This window comes from Geotrypetes seraphini, chromosome 18 (assembly GCF_902459505.1).
Source record: "Geotrypetes seraphini chromosome 18, aGeoSer1.1, whole genome shotgun sequence".
Lineage (NCBI taxonomy): Eukaryota > Metazoa > Chordata > Amphibia > Gymnophiona > Dermophiidae > Geotrypetes > Geotrypetes seraphini.
This window is the reverse complement of record NC_047101.1, coordinates 9,709,385-9,733,485: the sequence shown is the minus strand read 5'-3', so window position 1 is coordinate 9,733,485 and position 24,101 is coordinate 9,709,385. Positions and strand designations below refer to the sequence as shown.

General features: G+C 39.9%; 1 protein-coding gene across 5 annotated transcripts in view; it reads left to right on the top strand.

The window, feature by feature from the left end:
• The window catches only part of FSTL4 (follistatin like 4), a 529,137-nt gene that overhangs the window by 393,316 nt on the left and 111,720 nt on the right, over positions 1–24,101 (top strand). For all 5 annotated transcript variants that reach the window (XM_033927446.1, XM_033927449.1, XM_033927448.1 and 2 more), the window contains 2 exons: positions 12,264–12,454; positions 20,012–20,132. In XM_033927446.1, the coding sequence (XP_033783337.1) occupies positions 12,264–12,454; positions 20,012–20,132 (312 nt within the window). The remainder of the gene's footprint in view (positions 1–12,263; positions 12,455–20,011; positions 20,133–24,101) is intronic.

Below are 24,101 nucleotides of genomic sequence, written 5' to 3'. Positions count from 1 at the left end.
TTGGTTAGCGTTTAGAGCGTGCTAAATCGCTTAGTAAAAGGTCCCCTAAGTGACAAAATTTAGGTGCGGGTATTTACACCAGTTCCAAGACATTTGTTAAATGTCCACACCTGCAATATAGACACGTGTTAAGTAGCTTAGGGCCCCTTTTACAAAACCACAGTAGCAATCCTGCTGTGGTAAGTAGGCCCTTAAGTTAATATTTTTAAAGAAAGCTGGTGCCTTTTATATAATTGCATTCATCTATAATAATAAAATGCTAAGCCACAGCGAAGGCTCTGGCGATATCTCGGGGGGGAGGGGGAGGTGGTACATCTTCCATAGCTACCGTCACAGCTGTGGAGCCAACAAGTGACCAGACTGCCTACCCCCTGGACAGTGCTAAAGGTAGGTATGGTGTATCAAGGGCTGGGTAGAAATGAAAAACACATATAGCACTCGCAAAGCTGGCTCCTTAACTGAGCACCACCACTACTGAGCAAACAACTTCATTTGTGACAAGTGAAGCGTCTTTTATTGCTGGACAGGGGGAGCATGAAAGAGGTGCTGATGGACAGGGGGGGGCAGAAAAAGGAAGGGAGGCCTACTGCTGGACAGGGGGAGCAGGAAAGAGGTGCTGCTGGACAGGGGGGGGAGGTAAAACAAAGGGAGAAGGGCTGCTGCTGGATAAGGGGTGGTGGTGGACACAGGGGAGGTAAAATGAAGGGAGAATGGACAGGGGGAGCAGCCAAGGGGTGGTGGTGGACAGCCGAGGAAAAATAAAGACATAAAAAAAGAAATACAGAAAGCGGCTAAGGAAAGAGAGAGAAAGAAATAAAGACAAACACACACACATATATTCTAGCACCCGTTAATGTAACGGGCTATAAGACTAGTTACTACATAAGACATCCAAAATAATATAGAATATACACATACACAAATGCAGAAATTTTTATGAGGTCAGCTCCACTAACAACTTCATGAATGTTTTCGACATTGACCGGAAAAAGTAATATTTCAAACCATGGAGGATGCTGCCCTCTTTTTAAATGAGAACACTGTTTTGTAGGACAGAATTTAAGTCTTTAAAATAAAAATATGAATTGGGTGGCTGAAAATGACAAATTCTGATACCCCTTTATCTATTAGTTGACATAAGGAAACAAAGACAACTAGAGTAGTGTTGCATTGAATTCAGACTGTGGAAATCTGTCACTCGGCATTTCTAGGCTTAACAAAACCATCCATCCTGGTTCCCTTATACCTTCGATAAGGAGCTTTGTGTTTTACTTTCAGGACACAGAGTACAATGAAATCCCACCACTGTCTTCCCCTATTATCTTGACAGGACTCGACCAGATCTGCTTCACAATTGACTACCTTTAGCCCCCCCCCCCCAAAAAAAAAAAAAATAAAAAATAAAAATCTTGTTCTATTAGCTCTGCAGAATCTCGATCCATTCCTTACTTTCTTACTAGTTTTAAAAGAACTAATTCCATCTGGAATGTGATAACTCACATGAAGAGTTCATGATTAATAGTCGATGAGGATTTACCTAATCAATAGAGAGTTATGTTATGTTACGTTAATCCGGTTTTCTATTCGGCATTTGCCTGTTCAGTTCAAGGATGGATTACATTACAAGAGGTTGGGTCAGTTACCCAGAAAGTTACAATGGACAGATTGACATGGACGTTCTAATCTAATCTTTGGTTTATATACTGGCTCATCTCCCAGTGGAGCTCGACTCGGTTCACATATAATTAAGACTAGAGTGCATAGCAGAAAACATAGAAGGAAGAATAAATTAAAAAGTAAAGTACATAAGAAAAGCAGAAGGATAACTATAATATTATCATTTCATTGAGGCTGTAGTTAAACCATTTAAAAATTGCGAGAACAACAAAGTTTTCAGGAATTTACGAAATAATTGCAGCTGGCCTAAAAGCCTAATGGATTCCAGATCTCTACAAACATGAAAACAAAAGATCGACTGAGCTTCCCAGCAGATTTAATTCCCTTAAAGCAGGGGTAGGGATCTCCGGTCCTCGAGAGCTGTATTCCAGTCGGGTTTTCAGGATTTCCCCAATGACACCATTGTGTCAAGGTCCGCACATGCGCGGAGGCCCATCCGGCTGAGACCCCGTCGGTACAGGGGTCTGGGAGGTGCGGGGAGAAGAGGAGAGACGCTGGCCAGGAGAGTCAGCTTCGCCGGCTGACTTCCTGAAAGGCGTGCCTATCGCCGCGAGGCACATCCTGTAGGCACGCAGCCAGCGTGGCGACTCTCCTCCTCGCCAGTGTGTCGCGGCACACCAAAAATCTCAGGAGGCACACAGTTTGTGATAACACTGCATTAAACAGTCTACAAATGTGCTTTTAGAATTACCATTTCAGTTACTTCAGGTTTGGCTCCCCGTCTTGGTACAGAAATACTTTTAAGAGTTTTCTGAATCTGAGGTAGTGGTCACAAGATTGTAGTGTAAGTGGTACTTGGTTCCAGCATTTTGCTAATTGATATTGGATGGATAAGGTAATTTGCTTGGTAGACTTTATATTGTCGCATGCTGTGAATTTTAAGTAGAAAAGATTTCTGGTAGAATATCTGTTGGAGGTGCCCTGGAGCAGGATGGCCAGCTCTGTTAGATAGTTGGGGGCTTTGCCTGTCAGGATCTGAAAGGCAGCGATGTCTAATTTAAAACTTGATCCTTGCAGTTGTGGGCAGCCAGGGTAGTTTCATATAGTAGGTGTTTCGATTTACATGGTCCGTATTTAAGACTTAACTGCTGCATTTTTAATTATCTGTAGACGGGATAGCAATGTTTTAGACACTGCAACGAAATTAACAGCTTAATTACTGAACTATGTTTATTAGCTGAGGTTATTACATGTTAAGCCTTTGGATCATTATATTTGTCCACATCAGCGTGGACTAAGGAGGATGTTGCTTTATTTCCTTATTTGAATTATGGATGTAGGTTATGTTATACTTTTAATCCATTTTGCTTAAACAAATGGATGCTTGTAGAAAAAAAAAAAAAAATTGGACGGCTCAGCATTTAGCTTGCGCCACTTGGCAGCGCAGCTTGATAAAAAGGGGGGGAGGGGTTAATCTGATAATTGACATGAAAAATATGTCAACCACTTTGGGTGTCTTTTACAAGAAACGCTAACCAATTTAGCACATTCCAAATTGGCTAGTGCACCTTAGTAAAAGACCCCCTTTAACTCTAAAAAGGCAGGTCAAATCCCATTCGCTTTCCCTTACACTATTATTGGAGAATGACATTGTTCCTACAGCAACAACGAGCCAACCTCCCCCCCCCCCAGATAAAATAAAATTTCCAGTAAACGTCATTGGAAATATAATTTATTATAGACATAATTAACATAAACAGATGGATAAGGGGTTAAGACAGAGCTTACCAATCATACGTAGCTACAGCATTTCTGGTATTCCTCCAATGAGGAGCCAGCAAAACAACAAAGGTGACCAATTGATGCTCAGTCTCTTATTGAGATAGACTCATTGCACCAATTGGTCACCTTCGTTGTTTGGTTTGCTTTTCACTGGTGTGAAGGCCGTTTCTCCTGTTTTTCAAGCATTCCTCCGATGAGGCACATCCGAAAGATGTGCCAATGTACAGCCAGGACCATGACCCCCAAACAAGGCATGAGTTGAGTTAAAACCAGCCTCACAAAGGTGGGCGCTCGGCCTGGATTTGAATAGGGCCAGAGATGGAGCATGATGGAGCAACTTGGGAAGTTTATTCTGTGCATATGGCACAGCAAGATGGAAAGATCAGTCTCAAGCTGGTGGCAGTAGAAAAAGGTACAACTAAGAGTGACTTCTCTGAATGGAGTTCCCAGGGAAGGGTATAAGAAGAGATACTGAATAGACGAAAAGAACCTTATTAGTAGATCATGTTAATTACACTGGACAACTAAGTTTTTGCCTCTTCAGCACTTTCAGGTGTATCTTATAGATTTTGGGCTGCTGATCACAAAAATCAAATTTAAAATTATGCATCGCGTACCGTTTTAACAAAAAAGTACATTTTTACAATTTCTTGTTATACTTTCAGGCTAATGCAATTAATAATTAATAACTGACGCCAAGATTAAGGAAGGCATTTTTGTCGGAGATTTAAAGATCTGTTAGTCGGGCCAGAGAAAATCACCTGGAAAGCATTCAAGGATGTTGTTGAGAATTTTCTTGGCAGTTATAGAGCACCAAACTATATTCAACTGGTTGACAAACTTCTTAGAGCATACAAAACCATGAAGTGCAACATATCACTGAAGATGCACTTCCTACATTCACACTTGGACTTCTTCCTCACAAATCTTGGTGCAGTTTCACCAGGACATTGCCACTATGGAAAAAAAGATATCAGGGCAACTGGAATCCATTAATGCTGGCTGACTATTGTTGGACACTGCAACGAGGTGCACCAGACACCGAGTACAAATGAAAATGAGCAGGAAAACACTTTTAGCCACGGCGAGCTATCACAGCGTATCAGAAACTTTGTGCATTAAAACATGTTATAGTCAATTAAAGATACCATTCCGTTTCTCAAAATTACTACGTGATACAGTCAGTGGGAAATTATATTTCTGGTTATTTTGAAGGGGGTCTATCATAATCGCCAGTTTATTTTAAGGAAGCAAAACTTTTGGAAAAATTTGTTATCCAGTGTAGGTGTATGTGAGTACTTGTGACTTGGATTGGACTCCCTGAAGACGGGCTACTGGGCTAGATGGACCATTAGTCTGACCCAGGGAGGCTATTCTTATGTTTCCCTTGGTTAATGTAATTTGTAATGTAATGTAATTTATTTCTTATATACCGCTACATCCGTTAGGTTCTAAGCGGTTTACAGAAAATTATATATTAAGATTATAAATAATAAATAAAAATAAAATAAAAACTGCAGAGATGGTGACAACTGTCCCCATGTCATTCTCTATGGCAAATCTTATGTTATGTGAGCCAAGAATAGGACAATTAAGTCATTGTGACATCACCGATGAGGTTGGCTCTTAGGCATTGGTGGAATGCAGCATTATGACATCACAATTTCAGCTCTGGAACGTTGCTACTTTTGGGGTTTCTTGCAGGTACTTGGGACCAGGGTACATAGGAAATCTATGAGCATCGGGAGCCTGAAATGTAGGCGAGGGTTTTATTAAGGCCTACATTTCAGGCACTTACGTTTTTGAAAAATCACGCTTAGCAGCACCTAAGTCGCGCTCTGCCCGTAGACATGCCTACGTGACATTAAGTGCCACTAAGTGCCATGGGATAGGTGCCTATATTATATAGAATTGGATAGGTGCCTATTATCCAATTAATTTCTTTGTGGTTTTGCTTTCTCTCTTTTTTTTTTTTTGTAGCAATTATTGAGCCTAATAAGGGTATTTTGTCAATTAACCACCCACCCCCTTTTACAAAACTAGTGCTACAAACCACGCTACGATTTTGTAAAACTGTGGGGGGGGGGGGGTAAGTTAGGTGCCTAACTTTAGGCAACCTTTATAGAATCATCCCCTTAGCGCCCTTTGAATTCCCCCCCTAAAAGTTATTCCATAAACAACGTGCGGCTCGGAGCACTGTTTTATGAATTACGCTCCATATGGACTTTTTTCAGCACGCAAATTTGGCCTTCATTTACTAAACCTGGTCCTAGATGGATAATATGGGAACGCCCATTCTTCGCCATTCTCCACCCATGACATGCCCCCTCCTCAGTGGCATAGCAAGGCGGGTGGCTCTACCCTGGGCATGGACTTGCACCCAGGAAGTGATGTCAAAGAGTGAGTCGACACCGACGTGGGCATGCTGTTCACACCAGAGAAGTTAAAAAGGTACGGGGGAAAGGGGAGGGGTGCTACCGCCCCAGACATTGCTCACCCATACTACATCACTCAGATTGTGAACCCTTCGGGGACAGGGACCTACTTACTGTACCTGAATGTAACTCACCTTGATCCGCTGAGAAAGGCACAAGTAAATCCTAATATGAATGAGTAACATTTTAATTGCTTGGGATAGATAAAGCCCCTTTGTCAAAACAATTAGCTAAAAATACGCTCATCTAGTTGGGACATAATGCAAAAAAAATATTTATTTAGTTTCCATTAGATATTTTTAAAGAAATCTCAGTGTCTGTGAAATCCGATCATGTCAGTTTTATTAAAATTATCTAATGTTCTCTAGTACTGTACGAGAGATACGCCAGTCAACTGTAAGAAGTGATCCCGCGACATCTCTCCCAGGAATCCAACCAATTTTGCTACCCCTAACTGGAATCAGATAGAGGATTGTAAATGTCAGACGGCCGATCGCGTACCAACTGCAACTGAACCAGACGGACAGAGAGCAAACATACCATTTATCTAACAAAGCCCGTCAGGTTTTGCTAATTTAAATTACACGACGGTCGGGTTAGAGTTGTGATGAGATTTTTTGTTGTTGTTGTTGGAAATCAATCTGTCTTTGGTGGTCTGTAATGAAAAATGTAGCCAGTCCCAAGCAAAGCCACATGCCGGATTTAATCTGCTCTAATCTAGTTCTGGAACAGAATGCAGCACAGATTTTAAAAAAAGGCTGGATGAACATTTTCAGGTACATGAGTTCCAAGTCCTCGGGCCAAGAATGGATTCACGTATTTACCAGACTCAGCAGTTTCTGTTTCCATTGTCCCTGGGAATAGTGAGGGTAGAGTGAAAGGGATTTTTTTTTTGGGGGGGAGGGAAGAACTAGACGACTCATTACAGATGTTAAGAAAACCTCTGTGAGGCAGCTTGCAAACTGCAATTATTTTCTGGTTTTCAAGGTTTTACATAACCTTGCAATGTACAATCCGATTAACATGGAGAGAGTCATAAAGCCTCATTTTTAAAGGTTACAGAGATGGGATTCGAGACATCCAGGTTGGGAGGTGCACAGCCCCTCCCCTCCCCCCTATCTTACATAGATTCTACCAGATGCAGAGTATATGTCTCTCCATACCCCATGGGAGCAGTGATTTTGGAAAGATGAAAGTGGGGAACATCATGCTTCAACAGCTGATGTGTGTAGGATCAGCTTTCTAAAACCTCTACTCCCATGATCACCCCCCTCCTCAACACTGACCCTTTTCCTGGCCACAAAGCTCACCATTATTCCATCCCTCCCCCTCCTAGCCACCCCATCATTCATACGTCCCCCATCTTTCAATCCTCCCTGGCATCAACAACTTCCCAACCTTCCCCAGCCATAAATACAACCCAGTGGCCCTCAGTCAGACCTCCCCCCCCCCCCCACAAAAGAAAAATCCTTCCTCAACTCTTACCCAGTTCTTGGTGTCAAATGACATCAGGATCCAAGATGGCACCCATGACCCCTAGTATTAATCTTGTGGTGGTACTGCTAGGGGTTGGTCTATCACATAGGGACAGAATGCAGAGTAAGGTTGTAGACTGGCTTTGCTTTGAAGAATGCTGGTGTAGAAGGACTGAGGTTGAAATAGACACTAAAGAATGACAGTCTCTGATATCGTGACTGTTTTTTTACTGAGGTCTTTTTTCTCCACCATTTTGATTTTCTTTTTAGGTTGCTTTTGAGGTTACGTGAGTTATTGGTATAGCATTTTGCATAGAAACATCTCAAATGCTCCTTATGGGCTGTAAGTTGCTTTATATATTGTCACAAAAATTTCCCCCCTAATTTGTAACGCCCATAAACTTTACAACTGTGAAAAATAAGTCATCAGTACTATGGAAATACAGAATTGTGTTTTAATCAGACAACTAATTTACTGGTTATCTGAACGTTACTAGATCTTAGATTTAGAGGAACAGATGTCTTCATGTAAATTCATGAACATTAACAAATCTTCAACTGCTACAGCTGGAAAAACTCAATTAACAATGAATGCCAAACCTAACTTGTTCCTCTTCAGGATATGTGTGAATAAATGAGATGTGCGATATTCAGACATCTATTGTTAGTAAACAATTCAACAGCCTACAGAAATTATATCAAGAAATAAAATATGCATCATGCATACTTGTCTAGTCAGACATTTCTTCTATAACTTTGGTTTATTTATTTTATTTAGGAGAGATATGGTTGCACTTTTTATGGCCAAGAAGATGTATTTAATACACAGTGCTCAGGTGGGGGAATTACAGAGGGAATGATAAGACAAATTATTGATGCTTAGCGGATGGGTTGAAGTTTGGAATTGAAAGCAGCTTGAAAGAAATGGGCTTTGAGTCTGAATTTGAATACTGCCAGAGATGGAGCTTGACGTACTGAGTCAAGCAGTTTGTTCCAGGCATATGGTGCAGAAAAATAGAAGGGACGGAGGCTGTATAGAAGGGTCCAAATAAGAGAGACTTGCCTGATGAATGGAGTTCCCAAGAAGATACTGAGGAGCTGCACAGCAAATACATTTGTAGGTCGTTAAGAGGAATTTGGACTGTGTGCGGAAATGGATAGGGAGCCAATGAAGTGACTTGAGGAGAGGGACAATGTGGGCATAGCAACATTGGCGGAATCTGAGGTGTGCAGCGGAGTTGTGAACAGATTGAAGAGGAGAGAAGATGGTTTAGTGGAAGGCCGGTGAGAAGCAGGTTGCAGTAGTCTAGGCAAGAGGTGATGAGGGTATGGATGAGGGTCTTAGCAGTGCACTCAGAAAGGAAGTGTCTTAATGCGCCTTTATGTGGATTTTTCCCATGATTAAGGCCATTTTTACTGCAGCACTAAAATGGCCAATTATCCATTTTTATTTTTCAATTAATGGTCATGTACTATTTTTTTCAATTAATGTTACCCTTAGTGCATGGCCATTCTAAAAAAATTAACGCATGAGCACATACCTGAAACCTATTTTATAGATCGTAAGGCATTATGAAGGAGGCAGGTTCAGGACTAATGTCGGGAAGTTCTGTTTTGTACAGCAAGTGGTGGGCGCTTGAAATGCTCTCCCGGAGGAGGTTGTGATGGAGACTACTGTTCTGGGTTTCAAACGTAAGTTGGATGCATACCTTCATGCTAATCATATTGAGGGATACGGGAAATCTGGGTCTCCATAAAGGAGTACCTAAAGGGCCTCCGCGTGTGCGGATCACCGGACTAGATGGGCCTAGGTCTGATCTGGAGAAGGTGTTTCTTATGTACTTAATTAAAATCATATTGAATAGTGAGCTTCAAAAAATGTGTCGTTACCTCAAAAATGATGTAAATGAAAATAGTGTACTTAAGTTGAAATGTGGTCTACTACTAATCTACTCATATAAATTTAAACTAATTCCCAGATAAAAGAGAACCATCCTTTGTTCACGAGCCATGCTCTTCCCACCATTTCGACTTGACAGCTCAAAATTTTCTCGTGTTTTTAAACAGAAATGTGGTAGTAATCTAAGCCACGTTTCGATGACTAAAGTAAAATATTTTAATTACACGAAAAAGCTAGAAGAGCACTTTTAAAGAGGTGGTGGCATCCCAATGTTAGTTCCTTTGCTGTGGTGCTGAAAGTGGCATGTGTAACATCCAACCGTTTTGACATTTCACAATTTTCTGCATGAGGCAACTTCTAAAACTCTTCTGGGGCTTTTTAAACTTTCTATTCATGCCAGTTCTATTTATGTATCTAACAGCTTTTTATGAATGTAAATGACATTTAAAGACTTTGCTCCCTCACGAGTCTTTTTACAAGTAGTCTGCTATTTAGTATAAGGTGTATCCTTTTTAGTTGGTTTTTTCGATGCAATTGATTTAAGGTTTTTCAATTTTGGAGCTCTATGTGGAGTCTATTTAGCATTGTTGAAATTCCAGATAAGGTTTTTCATATTTTTTAAGCATGGTTCTGCATATCCCTAATACAGGGGTATCAAAGTCCCTCCTCGAGGGTCACAATCCAGTCAGGTTTTCCCCAATGAATATGCATGAGATCTGTTTGCATGCACTGCTTTCAATGCATGCTAATAGATCTCATGCATATTCATTGGGGAAATCCTGAAACCTCGACTGGATTGCAGCTCTTGAGGAGCAACTTTGACACCCCTGCCCTAATACATGCACAAAAAGAAGGTATTTTTTTGGGTTAAGTTCCAGTTTGCACATACCCTAAATTCTGTAATGGCAGCTTACATTGTGTGCACACAGCTGATTTGCATATAAGAACATAAGAACATAAGAAGTTGCCTCCACTGGGTCAGACCAGAGGTCCATCCCGCCCAGTGGTCCGCTCCCACGGTGGCCCACCAGGTCCTTTGACCTGTGAAGTGATTTGACCATTTTTATATCCTACCTCTGCTTCTATCTGTACCCCTCAATCCCTTTATCCTTTAGGAACCTATCCAAACCTTCCTTGAACCCCTGTACTGTGGTCTGGCCTATCACAACCTCTGGAAGAGCATTCCATGCATCTACCACCCTCTATGTAAAAAAGTACTTCCTAGCATTTGTTCTAAACCTGTCCCCTTTCAATTTCTCTGAGTGACCCCTAGTGCTTGTGGTTCCCCACAGTTTGAAGAATCTGTCCTTGTCCACTTTCTCTATGCCCTTCAGGATTTTGAAGGTTTCTATCATGTCCCCTCTAAGTCTCCTCTTCTCCAGGGAGAACAGCCCCAGCATTTTTAACCTGTCAGCGTATGAAAAATTTTCCATACCTCTTATCAGTTTAGTCGCTCTTCTCTGGACTCCCTCGAGTACTGCCATGTCTTTCTTGAGTACAACTTAATTGTTTAACAACCGTAATCACGATGAGAATTGGCAATTAACACCTCATAATTTATGCTTATTAGAACTAATTAGAAGTTATGCATACAACATGGTAGACTTATTCTATAAAGTGCTCCGCATCAGTTCTAGTGCATGAATCTGAAAAGGGGTGTTCCTAAAATGTATATATACTGTTATAGACTACAGCCAATATAATAATAATAATAACTTTATTCTTCTATACCGCCATAGTTGTGAGACTTCTAGGCACAAGTTAGGCACCGATATTTAGACCTGGTTTTCCTTGGGTGCATCTATAATTTATGACATGCCCCGATACTTAGCATAATTCTATAAGGTGTGCATACCATTTATAGAATCCTTTCAACAACCATAAACTTCCAGTGTTGTCTTTAACAAAAAGTTTTTTTTATCAGACCTTAATTCAAATAGGAATGGTAACGATCCTCAGAGGGTTAAACTACCCCAATGGTTCTCGTGAATCAAATCACTGAATCCGATCTTCATTGGATCAAATTTTCATTAATTTTTATTTGAATCTATTATTTCATTGGTTCATATATACTTTTTTAGCATTTCTAATAGTCATAAATATATTTTTTTAGCATTCCATTTAAAGTACTTAGCTTAAATGACTTAAAGAACTTGAGTCTCTACGGTACGATGACAAAATTCATCACTTTTCCCATCCCCGTCTTTCTCAACCTCAGTCCTTCTACACCAGCATTCTTCAATGCAAGGCTTGAGGGTCAGTGGCTGGGCCCATTCATACTCTGATGCTTATGTGAGTCAAGTATAGGATAATGAAGCCATTGTGACATCACTGATGAGGTTGGCTCTTAGGCATTGGTGGAATGAGGCATTATGGCATCACAATATCTGCTGTGGATATCAGAGACTGTCATTCTTTAGTGTCTATGTCAACCTCAGTCCTTCTCCACCAGCATTTTTCAATGCAAGGCTTGAGGGGCAGTGGCTGGGCCCATTCATACTCCGATTCTTATATGAGCCAAGTATAGGATAATGAAGCCATTCTGACATCACTGATAAAGTTGGCTCTTAGGCATTGGTGGAATGAGGCATTATGACATCACAATATCTGCTCTGGACACCAGAGACTGTCAACCTCAGTCCTTCTCTACCAGCATTCTTCAATGCAAGGCTTGAGGGTCAGTGGCTGAGCCCATTCATACTCTGATTCTAATGTGAGTAAAGTACAGGATAATAAAGCCATTGTGACATCACTGATGAGGTTGGTAGAATGAAGCATTTATGACATCACATATCAGCTCTGGATACCAGACGGTCATTCTTTAGTGTCTATTTCAACCTCAGTCCTTCTACACCAGTATTCTTCGATGCAAGGCTTAAAGAATGACATGGAGATGGTTTCCCACGGTTATCCATGGGAGTGGTGATGAATTTTGTCACCATGTCATTCTCTGCTTTGAATGCACAACACCAGGTTTGTGTTTTTCAGCTATAAGGCCTTTTGTAGAGATACTGTCATATGTCTTAATAGGGGTTTTTTTCTTGTACCTTATAGGTGACATCTGCACAATGGCTGACTACAGCCGACTTAAAAGCATACTTATAGACCTTCAAGCTCACCGTCTGGCACAGCATCACAACAGCTCAGACAGACAAATATCTCAGAAACGTTTCCTAGTGGAAGATATGTTCAAGCACTTGGACAGAGACAGTGATGGGCATTTAGTCAGCTCTGAACTGGCTCAGGTGGGTTTTATTGTTCATTGAAGATTAAATTATGAAGAGAATTGCATTTTTCATTCAGAGTGTAAATTGAATGTAAGGCAGTAGAATTCTGGTGAGAACAGCTGTTTGCAACTGTCTGCTAACATTGAATGAAAGAAAGAAGCCTACCTTGGTATATGGAGTTTTATCTCTCAGCCCCAGGGGGCTACAGATATTGTATCTAAAAACACTTTAAAACACTAACAGAAAAGATCATGTTAACTTAATTTTTTCTGTGTATTTACAAACGTGTCTAAAAATTCTCCCAGTAATTTATAGATTGTTTTTTTCTTTTTCTTATTTTGCTTAGAGTGTGGTCATTTCTTTCATCTCAATTTCTTATAATGATATTCAGTCCAGTTGATCAGTTTTTCAAGTTTCAATTTATTTGATATGCCATATCTACTCTTTATTTCTTTCCCCATATTTCCTGAGCAGTTATTGAAGTTTGATTATTAAGAAAAAAAGAACGGAGGGGCCCTTCCACTAACATGTGTTAAGAAACGCACATCATCCGTCTCTCAGACACCTATGATTAGGGAATGAGATTAATATAGAAGTAGATTAAAGAAAACATGTCTTTTAGATCAGTGTTTTTCAACTTAACTTTGTAGACCGGGTCATTTACCAATAGGAGCGCGACTCGGTTAACAATAAGACTGGCGCATAGATAAAGAAAGAATAAACCAAAAAAATAGGGAAAAATTAATGTGTGTGGTTTCCAAACTAATTGGCAAACAGAATTGTCTTCAAAGTTTTCCAAAATGATTGAAAGGAGCCTAGACTCCTTAATGTAAGAGGCAGGCCATTCCAAAGATTGTTGGCGGTATATAAGAATAAAATTATTATTATTATTATTATTCCAAAGTTCTGTCAATTTAAAGGAAAAGATTGACTAAATTTCCAAATAGACTTATTTTTACCCTTAAATGAGGGGAAAGAAAGTTTCAATCTTTGAGAACTTCTGGCAAGAGGGGACAAGAGGAATAAAGAGGCCACATAAAATCTTAAATGCAATAAAAAAAAACACACATTTAAAATGGCTCCTAAGATGGATTGGGAGCCAGTGTAACTTTCTAAGTAATGGGTTCAGTCAATTTTACTGTTTCCAAAGATTTTTAGCAGCGGTATTCTGTATCAGTTGGAGTCTTTGAATAGGCATGAGCTTGATTTGCATACATTGCCTCAAATGTATGAGAATCTTTTTCATACATATTCATTGTGGATATCCTGGAAACCTGATTGGTAAGGGGATAGTTCAGGACCAACTTGAAAAACTGTTCTAGCTCACGTTTTGACCAGGAGCATGCTTTATCTTTCATACAGAGGTCGAGCAAGCAGAAGGCATCGATGATCTCGGCTCCCCTTCCCCCCCCCCCCCCCCCCCCACTACTCACTTCATTTCCTGTATTAGCCATATGCTTGGCAGATTTTCTTCTATGAGATTCTGGTTCCTTAGCATGGTATCTTTTTTTCCTTCTGAAATCCATTCCAGTGATTAAAGATTCATTGCAATGCCTGCAGGAGACTTTTAATTAAAAGCATAAAAAATGTAAACCTAATGGATGCAATACTAATTCAGGATAAATTATCTGATATAAAAATAGGTCTTAATAGCAATCATAGGTGGATTAAGTTATTTTAAGTCACAAGTGCAAAAATTTCATCGTCTTAATTATCAATGGTTCTTTTCACCAGATGCAACTTATTCCACTTGATCACTAGAGGAGTGGTGTTTTTTTTTTTTTTTTTAGAACGCAAAGAATATCAAATTCCATTTGTATTGCTCCATGGCATCACTGCACCTGGAGTATTGTGTGCAATTTTGGACACTGTATCTTAAAAAAAAGATGTAGTGGAGTTAGAAAAGGTACCAGTAAAGGTGATCAAAATAATTAGGGGATGGAACCCCTCTCGTATGAAGAAAGGCTAAAGAGGTTATGGCTCATTACCTTGTACATAGACTATGAAACATACCATGGCATTGCTGAGTTATACTTTTAAAACAAAAAGGAGAAAACAGATAGTTAAGCTCTGGCTCTCATTGCCAGAGGATGCGGCAAAAGTATTTAGTGGTCAGTTAAAAAAAAAAAAAAAAAGGCTGTAAAAATTCCCGGCGGTAGACTATAAACCATTATTAAGGTAGACCTGTGAAAGCCACTGCTTATCCATGGGGATATCTAGCATGGAATCTTGCTACATTTGGGAATTCTGCCAGGTTCTTTTGAGCAGATTTGTTCACTATTAAAAGCAGGATACTGGGCTGACCCAACATGGCTATTCTTATGTCTTATGTAAAGTTACTAATGAAACATAGAAACACGATGGCAGATAAAGGCCAAATGGCCCATTTAATCTGCACATCCACCGTAGCCATTATCTCTTCCTCTCTCTAAGAGATCCCATGTGCCTATCTCAGGCTTTCCTCCAACGCTTCTGGAAGACTGTTCCACGCATCTACCACCCTTTCAGTAAAATAGTATTTCCTTAGATTACTCCGGAGCCTATCACCTCTTTAACTTCATCCTATGCCCTCTCATTCCAGAGCTTCCTTTCAAATGACTCAACTCATGCGCCTTTACATTACGTAGGGGTATTTAAATGAGTCTTATCTTATCTCCCCTCTCCCGCCTTTCCTCCAAAGTATATAGATTGAGATCTTTAAGTCTGTCCCCATAAACCTTATCACGAAGACCACACACTATTTTAGTAGCCTTCCTCTGGACTGACTCCATCCTTTTCATATCTTTTTGAAGGTGCGGCCTCCAGAATTCTACACAATATTCTAAATAAGGTCTCACCAAAGTCTTATACAGGGGCATCAATACCTCCTTTTTCCTACTAGCCATGTTGGTTGTATTGTAATATATTTATTGTATCATGTTGTTTTGCTGTCTTATTGAAATATGTGTTGTATGTGAAGGTTGTAATTTGTTATTTCTCATTTGGATGTCTTATTGTACTCCACATAAAATTGCAGGATAGGCGGAATATAAATTTTTAAAATAAATAAAACCAGGACTGGCTCAACTTGATCCCTTTGACATGGAGATGGGGTGGTCACTCTATATAAAAATCTATTTCTCTTTAAAGCTTCTAGAAAACTGACCAAAATAGTGTAACATATTTTACTTAACCACATCTCGAATATGCTTTCCAGATTTTTACGTTAAACATTTGGCTTAACCAAAAGTTGGCTCCAAATCCTCCCATCACAAATGTGTTTGTTGTAATGGACGAAGAGAGAGCTAAAATAGAATATCTTTAGTTCGGGGATAATGGGATATTAATTTAAGCAACCACAGTCAGAATAATTCAAAATGAACAATATACAGTAGAGCTGATATAAAAGATCAAACTAGGAAGTCTTGGGAGCCCAAGAGAGCGGACACGGAGAGAAGTATCTTTAAATGAGAGAGCAAATGGCTCATATCTTTCTAGCAAGGTGATTTCTTCACCGAAGGGATGATTTTACAAGCAAGTTGAGCTTTTCAGAGCAGTATTTTTACACACTCGGGCATTAATAAAATGACCCTGGATTTGGTTTATAATTATTCTCTTTTTATGTCAAGGACTGAACATTTATAAAAACTGCTTTCTCCATTTAAGCTATAATCTCTTAGCAATTATTTTTGCCATTTCTGCTTCAATCTGCTGTTCAGTTAACACATGGCAAATAATTTTCTGTTACCCGAACAGCAAATTGTTGGGAATGCCTTCTACATTTTGTAAGCTGCCTGGGCTCCATCTTGGGTGAGGGCTCGGGCACCTATCCTCCTCTCTGCCCACCCCTCGTTGCCGCCCTTGTGCGCTGCTTCCCTTCCCCTGTACCTCTGTAACATTCCAGGCGTGAGCAGTAACCGCCCAACCTGCTGTTGCATCAGTGTCGGCGCTTCCTCTGATGTCACTTCCTGGACCCACGCCTAGGAAGTGATATCAGAGGAAGATCCAATGCTGGCACAACAGCAGGTTGGGGGTTGCTGCTCGCACCAGGGGCGGGGAAGGTGTGTGTGGAGGTAGGAGGGGCAGAGAAGAGGGTGCCTCTCACCCTCACTACACCACTGTCTCAGGTGGCTCCCTCTTTTATTCCATGCCTTTCCAAACCCATTATTTAACCAGTAAATTAGATACCAAAAGCTATTCTAGTTCAGCTTCTTTGATTCACTCGTTCTAATACTATGACATCGTTTTGAATTGCTTCAAATGTAAGTTGTATATCCTGCTGAAAACATTTTACTTCAATGCCGCACTGAGTGGTGATGAGAAATTATCCTTACAATTAGTCGCACTAGGGGGTCCCTTTCCTGACGTATTGGATCTCCTCATCTCCTGCAAGTTTTAAGCTGCAGTTTCTCTGTCAGCACAGCAGGCCTGGAGAATCTATTACTACAGCTATGCTAACTTAAAGTGACTGGCACAGTAGATTACCCAACAGACAGATTCAGACAGCTACTAGTTGGTTCATTAGCTGCCCGGCATGGCTGGTGAGATACATTGTTATCAGGTAAGGAATGAAAAAAAGAAACGAAGGATGAGTATTATCTTTGTCTATGTTTATTTTGAAAACAACAGTACTTGTCTATAGTATGAATTTTACCTCTGCAAGAGAAAATATCATTTAGGCCATTATTTAAAATGATTTAAACAAGGAGAGCTCTTGCCTGATTAAATTGCGCTGGTCAGGTGGTCGCTGGGTTTTCTGTGGCGTACATCTAGACCAGGGGTAGGGAACTCCAATCCTCGAGAGCCGTATTCCAGTCGGGTTTTCGGGATTTCCCCAATGAATATGCATTGAAAGCAGTGCATGCAAATAGATCTCATGCATATTCATTGGGGAAATCCTGAAAACCCGACTGGAATACGGCTCTCGAGGACTGGAGTTCCCTACCCCTGATCTAGACATTGCAACTGAAAATTCAGGGACACTGCTACAGCACTATATTATTACTGCCAGGGTGGTCCAAGGTAATAGTCTGGGTGGAGTCAGGATTTACCCAGTCAGTGGTGATTTTCAGACTATTAATGCCTATATAAAGTTGGAACATAATGATTGCCCTTACCAGTCAGTTAGCTGGGCACCAGTCTGAATATTGTCCGGCAACCAGATAACGCCCAGCACTTGCCGAAGACCCAGACACTCAATCCCAGTGCCCTGATAGACTATCTGGGTCATATACTGCCCACTGTGGTAAGCACCTTGAAGATAGCAGAATGCTGCTGGATAAATATTAGCCCAATATCAGCCCAACCTACCCCAACTTTCTGTCCTGAGATGTTTTCTTTTAATTTACATTTTTTAAAAATGGAGATTGAATCTCTACCTGTTGGTTGACACCTGGAATGCCTTGGAATGCCCTCCCGGAGGAGGTTGTTGCAGAATGGACGGTCCTAGGATTCAAAAGCAAACTAGATGCACATCTCCTTACGAGAGGCATAGAGGGATATGGGTGACTAAAAATTACAAAAAAATACCAATAACAGCAAGTGGAATATAGTAAATCACCACAAAAAAGTATTCCAATAAGTTCCCACTGCTACAGAGGTGTGCCACATGAGATAAATATGTATTTATAAATGGAGAAAAGACCTCAGTTTCTTCCAGGGAAAGGCAATTCACCTGGAGGATCTCTATGCCCGCCGTACTCAACTCAAAGCAGCATAGGAAAAAACATCCCTGGTCAAAAACTCCATTATAAAGCAATATTTGGAAAATCTTGTAGTATAAAGTCCAAAAAAGCACAAAAACACTTCTCTCTCAAGTTCACTGTCCTCCAGGTGGGATCTGAATCCAAACAGTTCACACAGTTTTCACCACGCTAATCTTCTTTCAAACGTGGGAAAGGAAATTCACTTAAGACTCCCGACAGGCCCTGTTTCGCTATTAGAACGCTGCATCAGGGGAGGTCTCTAAAACAATATAATATAACCATATAAACATTCTTCAAAGTTTCTCAATCCATTGAAAAGAGTAACAAACAGTTACTTACATTGAAACATCGAGCTACCGCTTCACAGATTCTCTTAGAGAAAATGGCGGCTCGGCGTTCTAGGCAGGGTTTTAGAGGGAGGCCATACTAATCGTTTAACCAATCCTCATAGGGGGGCGTTACCAGATAAATGCCTGACGTGCTGCATAAGCAAAAATGTTCAAAAAAAGGCACGCCATTCGATTTTGGCATTTAAAGACTCGTATAATTGAACATAGATCTTGCCTAAGTTGTAGAAAATTGGAGGCACCAATGGTACAACTCTGTTTAGACTACAATCATTCCTTCATAGAAATGCGATGTTGGATTATTGAACAATTATTCCCATCAAAGAAAGGTGGTGATTTCAAAACATTCTTACGACAATGTGAACAAAAATGGGTGTTTAAATTAAAATCATGTATGCCCACAGGTTTAAATGCCAAAATCGAATGGCGTGCCTTTTTTTGAACATTTTTGCTTATGCAGCACGTCAGGCATTTATCTGGTAACGCCCCCCTATGAGGATTGGTTAAACGATTAGTATGGCCTCCCTCTAAAACCCTGCCTAGAACGCCGAGCCGCCATTTTCTCTAAGAGAATCTGTGAAGCGGTAGCTCGATGTTTCAATGTAAGTAACTGTTTGTTACTCTTTTCAATGGATTGAGAAACTTTGAAGAATGTTTATATGGTTATATTATATTGTTTTAGAGACCTCCCCTGATGCAGCGTTCTAATAGCGAAACAGGGCCTGTCGGGAGTCTTAAGTGAATTTCCTTTCCCACGTTTGAAAGAAGATTAGCGTGGTGAAAACTGTGTGAACTGTTTGGATTCAGATCCCACCTGGAGGACAGTGAACTTGAGAGAGAAGTGTTTTTGTGCTTTTTTGGACTTTATACTACAAGATTTTCCAAATATTGCTTTATAATGGAGTTTTTGACCAGGGATGTTTTTTCCTATGCTGCTTTGAGTTGAGTACGGCGGGCATAGAGATCCTCCAGGTGAATTGCCTTTCCCTGGAAGAAACTGAGGTCTTTTCTCCATTTATAAATACATATTTATCTCATGTGGCACACCTCTGTAGCAGTGGGGACTTATTGGAATACTTTTTTGTGGTGATTGACTAAAAATTACACCAGGTGTACACCTGGCAGGGCCTCCGCGTGTGCGGATCACCGGACTTGATGGACCGAAGGTCTGATCCAGACATGGCGCTTCTTATGTTCTCCTGATTTCCAGGATAATCTTTTAGCGTAGCACCCAATTTATCTGTGTAAAGCAATCACTGATGTTATAAGACTGCCATCTACTGGATGTTTTTACGCCCCTGAGGCAGACACCAATGGCGAAACATGGACCACGTTGGGTCTACAACACATTTTAATCCAATTTGTGACACAGACTGTTTTATTGATTCTTAATAAATATTTATTCATTGGTTTCATCTCTGGTTGACGTGTACTGTTCCATCCTCACTTTGGCATTTTCTGTTTATATTCCATAGGGTTATTTTCCTTGTTCTTTAATTTACAGCCATAGCTAATTGTTTGCATTCATAATCTAATCTCAATAGTTAATGAAGCAGGAAGACCTAGAGGATGATTTCTTGGACTGCATGCCAGAGGATCTTCTTCGATTTGATGACTATAATAACGATGGTTACTTAACTTTGCCGGAGTTCTACACTGCATTTCGTAAGTCAATACTGTATCTGTGCCAGGTTTTTTTCTCTCATAAATACACCAAAACTGGAAATCTAATACATACTTTTGAAAGTGCTGTTGAAAATGCCCAGCTAGCCCCAGACAGGTGATTTAAATGGCCAGGAGCCTTAATTTAAATTAATTAACGTGATGACTTAGCTATATTTTAGCCTATTACATCAAGGTTAATTTTCAGCCTCTTATGTACTTCTCAGGACCCAGACACTAAATAAGGCATGAACTGAAGCCTCTTTCTGCTTTTATACTACTACCTATCTTTGTCCTAGGAGGCAGTGTCAAACGATTGGTCCTTTCCTAGAACTCTTTGAGTTGATTGATCCTTGTAGAAGGCATCCACCAATTGGTTCCCTACATATATACTTACCTGTTCTGAAGTAAGCCTCTTATGAAGCTCTGCAAAAGGACTAATGCTTATTCTAAATCTGTTGTAGTTGTAAATACTAAGGGCATATTATTTATTGCAAACTGTAAAAACACAAGGAAGTCCAATGATCCATAAGAATGCATTCACTGTGCCAAGTAGAAAGGAATAGACTTGGAATCAGCAAGGTTTCAAAGTCAAGCAAATGAACTCGTTTTTGAATGAGTTCATGATTCAGTGCATTCACCTAGACAATTGAGATGAGAAAGGTAATTAAAGAGCTATTGTCCGATAAAAGAAATCTTTTGATTAATAGCCATAGAAGAGCTAAATAAAAATAACCATGCTGATGCTAACCCTCATGCTTATATAGGTAGTTTGACTCTGATTATTGCCCCCCCCCCCCATGCCTCTTAACCAAACAAACAAAATCACTCACATTATATAGACCAACACAGGTAATTTGTCCATATTCAACGTCCCCTCTTAGGTGCAGGGGAGCCAACCAAATACAATCTTACCATTGGAATTGGGGTAGCAATTTCAGAGTTTCAATCACATCCTATTGGCAGGTTCTATGGGATTTCCAAGGGACTGCTTGCTAAATAAAATTGAACCCATGACCTGGATTAGCCACCATGAGAACGGGCTACTGGGCTTGATGAACCATTGACCCAGTTGTTAAACACAAATAATGTATACTAAATACCTAACAATGAAGGGGTTGGAAATGTGGCAGAAAAAGATGGGGAGTACCTAGTACATTTAGGGGTCCTAAAGGCTAAGGGGTTACTAAGGCGTGCTAGCCATTTTAGTGCGTGCTAAACATTAATGCATCCATTATAGTCTATGGATGCATTAGTGTTTAGCACTATAGTGCACCTTAGTAAAAGGACCCTTAATGCACATGTCAATTAAATTCAAATCACAGAGATGCATTGGAACAGCTAATTATACCTTCAAAGATGTAGCTAATTGCATCTGTACTGTCAGCCAAGATGTTAATTAGTTTCCTTGTATTAACAAACCAGCCGACATCCCCCAAGAGCCAACCACTCCCCCTACAATTACTGCAGAGGTTTTGCACTTAATTTGCATTTAAAAATTGCACTTAGCACACATTAAGTACAAAAATGTCAACCTAACTGCACTGCTACCTTAAAATCAATGAGCTCCTCTGTATTAATGGAAGATTTTAACCATATTACTTGCAGAAATCTTGGTTCTTCAATAGATGCTCCTATAATCCAGACATGGGAACTCTTACCATAAGTGAGAAAAGCTTGTCTTCCATATTACTGTGTGTCATTAATATTAATTAGTTATCTAATCTACAATTTATGGATCATACTGTCTCTATGTAGGTTCAAGGAAATTTACAAAGGTAAGAGCCCATACATACATACATGAAGAGCTTACAGTGGATAGGCATCAGTTGCGTAAAGTGCAAATCAAGGGTCGTTACGCTCTCTTGTGCTAGCTGTTACATACTATTTAGAGTAGAACAGGTTATACGAGGGACCACTGAAAAGTTCTCACCCAACCAACAAAGCTGGGGTAGTCTCAATCAAGGGCTATACACTTAGTCCAGTGATTTTCCACTTTTTTCATTCTGTATTTTTCCGTTGGAATGAAAAAGTGGAAAATTACTGGACCTAGTGTATAGCCCTTGATTGAGACTACCCCAGCTTTGTTTGGGCTGAGAACTTTATTCATTTGATTGATGTGTACTGTTCAGGGTAGTAATTGAGTGACTGGCCCTAATGGTTTTTGGTAAAGAAATGTTTTCAGTTTTCTTCTGAATTTTAGGTAATGGGGTTCTTTTCTTGTGCCAGGTAACAAATTGTTCCAAATTTTTACAGAGACGTGGGTTAACAAGTGTTGAATATGCATTTTACTTGGTTCCTTTTGGTGAGGAGAGGATCATCTTGGCAGTGCAGGATAATCTAGTAGAAGTGAAGTATAGTTCTGAGAACAGAAGGATTAGAGCCTCCAGAGCAGGATAATTTGAAGGAGAATACAGGAAGTTATGGGTGGCCAGTGTAGTTTGTGATAATATTCCGTAACTGCATCAAATTTCTTGAGTCTAAAAATCAGTCTGATTACTGTGTTATGGATAAATTGTAATCTGTATAGCTGTTTGGTGCATAGACCAGCATATAATGAGTTGCAGTAGTCAAGTTGAGATAGGATGAGCATTTGAACTAAGACAGCAAAGTGATGTTCGTAAAAGAAGGGTCGGATCAACCATAAACGTTTCTGTTTGTAGAAGGTTTTCTTCAATAGGTTGGATATTTGGGATACGTATAACAGCGTAGAGTCAAGAATGACTCCAAGTACTTTGGACGTTTTCTGTGAATTGAGTTTCAAATTTCTTATGGCTTGATATACCGAATTAATTTTCTAAGTGATTTACATCATACATAATTTACATCATACATAATTTATTTTAAAAATTCTATTGGACAAAATATTGAACTAAAGGGAAATGGGAAATGTTGCAACACTTAAAATAAAAAGGAGAAAGTAAAGGAAAAAACATCAGGGAAATGGGGTTGTCTCGTAAGCATCTTTAAAAAGTAAAGTTTTAAGATTGGACTGGAAATTATTTAAATTAGTTTGCTGTCTTAGGATTGTGGGGAGGGCATTCCATAAAGTTGGAATAACTATTGAATAAATGGTTTTACGTCTTGTCATAGAATAACTGTCAGAGGGGATAGTAAGAAGATGTTTAGTGTGAAAGTTTCTATTGGCCCAGCTGGAAATTTTGTTTATTCCTTCTGATATTATTTCTGAGGCATTCGAAGAGTTTGGGTTCAGCTGTATGAGTAGGAAGATGTCACCAGCATAGGTGAGCAGTTGTTCTTGCATTGTGAACTTGATGTCACCCAGTGAACTCATGAATGGATTGAATAGAATAAGGGAAAGTAGGGAGCCTGGAGGGACGCTACAAAAAGATTTCCAGCTTTTGGGCGCAGGTTTTATTCTTCCACACTATTAAAGAGCAGCTTAACTGAACATTCACTATTCGTAACTTTTCAGAATAATTTCTAAGTAGTCAAAAATCAGTAACCTAAATAGCATTCAAGAGAGAGAGAATGTGTCCCTGACCTGCACTGTCAATGTGGTGCCCAGCTTCCCTTTAATCAACGAAATGAAGTGCTGGACTGAAACGCATTATGCATCAGCTGCAAGAAACTGGTAATTTTTCAAGTCCACTTTGATTTCAGAAGATCTGAACCAGAAAATGTTAATGGGCCTTAGTATATAATGACTAAGTGGAAGAAAATGAAATTATTTCTGCTTGTTATTGGAAATCTTTAGTGCACAAATTGGAAAGACAAACTCATTAAAATACCAATGTTTGTTGGTCTTAAAAATCTTCCTTTGAAGGCATTGATTTGCATCCTTTTTTCTGGTTTGTTTTCAAGTCTCTACTCTAAATTTAGGAACTGTTATGGGTGACATTCTGTGGATGTTTTCATGATGTTGCTAGTGTGGATCTACAGTCATCATAAAGGAAACCTTTAAATAGTGGCCTGACCACAATTATGCTTTAGTGCTTGCCCTGGATCGGT